We start from the raw sequence: 6,000 nt of genomic DNA on the forward strand, positions 1-6,000 counted from the left end.
CCCTATCTGAGGGGTATAAAATTTGACCCCCCAGCCTAAGCGTTGGTGTATTAGCCAAATTATTGGGAGGGAAGCACAACAGCCACTCGGTCTTGTCCGGGTTGAGTACCAGTTTGTTAGCACTCATCCAGTTCCTAACGGCCTCCAGACCCTGGTTCATCACGTCCACCGCTTCATTGAGTTGGCACGGGGCGGACAGATACAGTTGCGTATCGTCCGCATATTGGTGGTATTTTATCCCGTGCCTCCGAATGATCTCACCCAGCGGTTTCATGTATATGTTAAATAGTAGGGGGGATAAGACCGAACCCTGCGGCACCCCACATGTTAGGGGCCTCAGAGACGATCTCTGCCCCCCGACCAACACCGACTGCGACCTGTCCGAGAGGTAGGAGGAGAACCACCGTAAAACAGTGCCTCCCACTCCCACCTCCCGCAGACGTCGCAGAAGGATACCATGGTCGATGGTATCGAAAGCCGCTGAGAGGTCAAGGAGAACCAGGATGGACGCATAGCCTCCATCTCTGGCCCTCCAGAGATCATCGGTCAATGCGACCAAAGCGGTTTCTGTGCTGTAACCAGGTCTGAAGCCGGACTGGAAGGGGTCAAGATAACTAGCTTCCTCCAAGGCCCGTTGAAGCTGGAAGGCCACCACCTTCTCAACAACCTTCCCGATAAAGGGGAGGTTGGAGACAGGACGAAAGTTGTTTAGAATGGCTGGATCTAAAGATGGTTTCTTCAGGAGGGGTCTCACCACCGCCGTTTTAAGTACGGCGGGGAAGTGCCCCTCCCGAAGGGAGGCGGTCACAACCGCCTGGATCCAGCCATGTGTCACCTCCCTGCTGTTGGCAACCAGCCAGGAGGGACACGGGTCCAGAATACAAGTGGAGGCACTTACAGCTCGAATGGCCTTGTCCACATCCCCAGAGGCAACATCCTGGAACTCAACCCAGAGATGGTGTGGCAAGTGGTCCTCCTGTGTCTCGGCTGGATCTACTGCGGTGGAGTCCAAGTCCGATCGAAGCCGAGCTACTTTGTCCGCCAAGAATTGAGCATAGTCCTCAGCTCTACCCTGCAAGGGGTCTCCCGCATCCCTCCTATTGAGGAGGGAGCGGGTTATCCTAAACAGGGCGGCTGGGCGTGACTCGGCGGACGCAACCAAGGCAGAGACGTATGATCTTTTTGCAGTTCTTAGTGCTCGGACATAGTCCTTGGTGCAGATAGTTAAAAGTGCTCGGTTCGACTCGGACTTATCGGACCTCCACAGGTGCTCTAGGCATCTCCTCCGGCGTTTCTTCTCCCGGAGCTCCTCGGTAAACCAAGGAGGCCTCCGGGATCCACTGACCCGGAGGGGCCGTAGTGGCGCAATCCGGTCAAGAGACTCCGACGCCGCCGAATACCAGGCGGCAGCCAGAGTCTCCGCCGAACTGTGGGCGAGAGTATCAGGAATAACCCCAAGCTCCGTCTGGAACCTCAACGGGTCCATAAGTCGCCTGGGGCGGAACCACCTGGTCGGTTCCTCCTCCCTACGGTGGGGGTTTGGCCTCCGGAAGTCAAGCCTCAGTAGGCAGTGGTCTGACCACGACAGGGGTATGATCTCATTACCCCTCAGACCAAGATCACACATCCACTGCTCCGAGAGGAATACGAGGTCGAGCATGTGACCCGCTGCATGGGTTGGGCCCCGAATTACTTGGGTCAAGCCCATGGCTGTCATGGAAGCCATGAACTCCTGCGCCCCATCAGAGCGTTCACCGAGCGATGGCAAATTGAAATCCCCCAGAACTATAAGCCTGGGGAACTCAACTGCCAGCTCGGCTACTGACTCGAGGAGCGAGGGGAGGGATGCTGCAACGCAGTTGGGAGGCAGGTACGTTAGCAGCAAACCCACTTGACCCTTGAGGTCCAACTTTATCAGCAGGGACTCACACCCGACAAGCTCCGGAGCAGGGACCCTACGAGGTAACAGAGACTCCCGGATTACAATAGCCACACCGCCACCCCTTCCCTGGGCTCTCGGCTGATGAAGCACCTGAAATCCCTCTGGGCACAGCTCTACAAGGGGGACTCCTCCTTCTGTGCCCAGCCAGGTTTCAGTAATACATGCCAGGTCTGCCCTCTCGTCGACAATTAAGTCCCGGACGAGGGGAGCTTTCTGAACAACAGACCTGGCATTTAGCGACAACAGCCTGAGACCAGGGTCCTGACTGCTCGCGCCATCTGGTCTTGGAGTGGGACTCAAAGGGCCGGAAGGAGGGATCTCTGTGATGTAGCGAACCCTCCTTCCCCGGTAATGGCCAGCCCTAAAGTCCCCGCCGTATCTGCCTCTCCCTGTCATGACCGCTATGCTCCGACCCACTCCCGTGGCCGTAGTCCCCCCAACCACCCCGGTACCCCCCGCCTTCCCTAGCAGGTCCTCCGAGCCAAGCATACTCAGACACTCACACAACCAGTCCCCACGTGATTATTAAAATACACAAATGCAACAATAATAACAATAAAAGTGGGTCACTCACACACTTACATACAATCCCATATACTCAACATACTAAAGATAGAAGGAAAAGGGAGAAAAAAAAGGAGGAAATAAGAAGAATAAAAGTAGCGCAAAAATTGTTAAAGTGCGAGTTCAGGGAGAGCCAAATAGTTCTCAGCAGATGGCTCTGCAACAGACAGATTCTGGGAAAATCCAGAAAGTCCAGAGTAGTTGAAGGAAGCAGGGGGCTTTCTTGCATACTGCAAGTACCCCCGCTCATCTAATGGTGGCGCTCTCTGAGGCCAGAAGTCCAGGGTGGTATCAGGTAGCAGTGGCCGTGCCAGATGGAAATGCAGTCCAGAAGCCGCGCTCAAAAAAGAGTCAGATGTCGAACAGCAGAAGGCCCTGTAGAAGGCCCTGCAGCAGCAGCAACCAGGTGGGGGGGAGAATTCACCGAAAGGAGGGGCCAAGCCGAAGGGAGCGGGAGGAGGGGGTGCCCAGCCGAGCTGGAATGGCAGTAGATGTGAACAGCCTCCCATTCTCTCCCAGTACTGTTCCTGGCTGACCACCTTCTCCATGGGGCGATGGCTAGCCCGGCGTGAATCTCAATCCCTCACAAGGAGCAGCTGAAATGCCAAAGCCGAAAAAGAAAGAAACGTCACCCAGCAGCAGGGGGGGGAGGGCGAGGCTCTCTTAGCCAGCAATTAGAGAGGGCCAAAGCTCCCTCAGGCCAAGATTGTAGGTTGGCCTCGTTAAGAAGGCGCCGTTACTGTCTATTGTTCATGTGGCGAGGGGGGGGCAGCGGGGGGGGGGCAGCAGAGGAGGGCGGGGGGGTGCCCAGCAGTCGCTCGCCAGAAATTATCAGGCCACTGGAGCAGGCTCTTACTTTGATTTGATAACACATTTTTCCAGGAAATAGACAGACAGACAGACTTGTCTTCTAATTGTAAAATAAATTATAGATGTGGGTTATACCTGAGGAATATAAGATTGCTTTTCTGCATTTGCATATGTATATGCAAATAAGTGAATATTTATATAAAATACATATGTATATTTACGCTAGCATGCACTGAATTTTTCCCTCTTTTCTCCTAACCCATCATATATGTTCCGTCATGTATGTAGCTCTTCTCTAATGGCTTTGCATATCCTTCCTCAAGTTCTTCATTGAACAGTTTGTTTCTATGAAAAATATGAACCAAGAATAACAAATTTACTGTTTACATCTATACTTATTAAAAACATAATTTGATGGTCACTTTGGGTTTTTTCTTTATACCTTTCATACATTGTTCATATTCCAACCTTTTTGTGTCTTCCAGAACTCCTCTTTAGTATATCCAACTTAAGAAAGTCAGAAAATTCCAGTCAGAGCTATCCATTCCCAGTTCCCAAGCATTATATGTATAAACAAAACTCAAGGGCCATTTTGATTTTAACAGATAAATTTGTATTATAAGGTCCCCTTCGCCTTATTTTCAGCTGGAAGAACTAAAAGTAGCTTAATATGTATAATTTCAGTCAGCCCACCATGACTATTGCTAGCTTCAGTTGTATGCTTTTATGTTATCTTTTAGATAAATAATACACATTTACTTTACAAAATCAGAAATGACCACACCATCCACTGAATATAAATAGTCAGTTTCCATGGTAGATAAAGAACAAATTCGATCCATGCAAACATTGCCCAAGTATCTTTTTTAAAAACTGTTTTTGCTTTGTCTAATTTAGTTTATCTAACTTCTGTGGACTGACTTACCCGTATATTCTTTTTTTCTTAGCTTGGTGTGAAAATTGCAAAAGCTGTTGCTTGCCGAAATTTTGTGAAAGCCAAGCAAGATGTAGAGGTTACTCAAGAGGCCCGAAAAAAGAAAAAACTTGCATGGGGGTAAGTAAGTGGGCATCTCTTTTTGCAGCTAGTTGATAATTTGACTTAAATGTTTTTCTTCTTCAGATTGAATCATATTTGTTTAATTTTAAGCATGGCTTTTTCTTTGAATAGTTTATCTATTTTGTGTAGGGTTTTTAGTGCAACTGACACATTATTCAAATATTTATATATTTCCTATTTCTTTGATGGAGTATTCAAAACTTAGTTATAATTTGGACATTGCTGCTAAATGAAATTTCATTGAAAATTTCTGAAGTGTTCTTCAGTGAAAACTGACATATACTTTTATTTCTTTACAGTTTTGAAGCGAAGAAAAGATGGGAAACAAAAAGCAACATGGGATACATGTAATTAATTCTGTCTAGGAAAGCTGAAAAAATGTAAAGCAGGGGAAAAGGTTTGTTAATATATAATGCATAAATTATAAATTTATTTGTTTTATTTTGTAATGTTTCTGCTGCTGAATGAGTCATAGAACAATTGCTTTCCCTTCCATATGTTACTATATTTCAGGCATTATACCTTCAACCTTTTAAACATTTCTGTCTTTTCATTGCACAAGCATTCAAGCTATGAAGTGTTTTATCAAAAATTATTAAGATTAAAAATATACCAGTTTTATACAATTATTTTAAATACGAATAAATTGTCTTAATTAAAATTACAATGTGTTAAAATTCCTGTTTCCTGGAAACATAAAGTAAATTCTCCATTAATTTCTGAAATATATTTCATTTACATTTCTCTTATTATTTACTTACTTAGAACATTTATGTAGCCACCCATCTTAAAACTTGTGACTCTTAATTAAATAAACAAAAATTCAGAAGAAAAACAGTACAAGCTACTAAAATAAAATAAAACCCTTAAATGGCTACCAGAATCTAGGACTCCCCCTACAAAGCGGGGGAGCTTGGTTTATTCTGAACCAAGTGCTTGGACAAACACCCAGGTCTTAATTGCCTTCTAAAGCCCTACAGGGCCAACTGTTTTTTTGGGTGGAAAATTGCTTGAAAAGTCAGGGGCTGCCACTGAGAAAACAAGGCTCTTGGTTCTTATTAAGTAAAATGATATATTCAAAGATAAGAACTTTTAATCTAACAATAACGGATTGTTTTTGAGAACTTGGGTTAAAATATTTTATGAATAAATAGTAATTTCAAGGTTTATGGCAGTGATGCTAACTTTTTTGCAATCGTGTGCCAAAAGCGGGGGGAGTGCAGGGGGATTGGATGAGCATGTATCCTCCCCTCGTGCAGGTCATGTGATACCCCCCCATGCATGCCTGTGCGACCCTCCCCGCCCCCGCTTTCAGCACGTGATGGCACAGTGGACCTGTTTTTTGCCCTCCCCAGGCTCCTGAGGCTTTCTAGGAGCCTGGGGAGGGTGAAAATGCCCCCCCCCCGCAGGCCCGTTTTTTTACTTCTGGGGTGTCCGTCGGACCATTTTTTTACCCTCAGGAGGTTTTCCTGAAAGTGACTGGAAGTTTCTGGAGGGCGAAAAATGGCCCAACGGGCAACCCGGAAGTTTATTCCTGAACATCCGATTTGCATGTTGGGTTGTTTTTCGCCGCGAAAAACATTTTTCGGGCAAAAAACATTCGAAAATGAAGGCCAAAATCCTCCTC

At 46.7% G+C, this 6,000-nt stretch overlaps 1 protein-coding gene across 2 annotated transcripts in view; it reads left to right on the plus strand.

The window, feature by feature from the left end:
- FAM204A (family with sequence similarity 204 member A) overlaps positions 1-4,839 on the plus strand; it is a 33,063-nt gene extending 28,224 nt beyond the window's left edge. For both annotated transcript variants that reach the window (XM_032225386.1, XM_032225387.1), the window contains 2 exons: positions 4,264-4,370; positions 4,673-4,839. In XM_032225386.1, coding sequence (XP_032081277.1) covers positions 4,264-4,370; positions 4,673-4,724 — 159 coding nt within the window. In that variant the 3' untranslated portion in view covers positions 4,725-4,839. The remainder of the gene's footprint in view (positions 1-4,263; positions 4,371-4,672) is intronic.
- Positions 4,840-6,000: the final 1,161 nt, after the last annotated feature.

The sequence above is a fragment of the Thamnophis elegans genome, chromosome 10 (genome assembly GCF_009769535.1).
Source record: "Thamnophis elegans isolate rThaEle1 chromosome 10, rThaEle1.pri, whole genome shotgun sequence".
Classification (NCBI taxonomy): domain Eukaryota; kingdom Metazoa; phylum Chordata; class Lepidosauria; order Squamata; family Colubridae; genus Thamnophis; species Thamnophis elegans.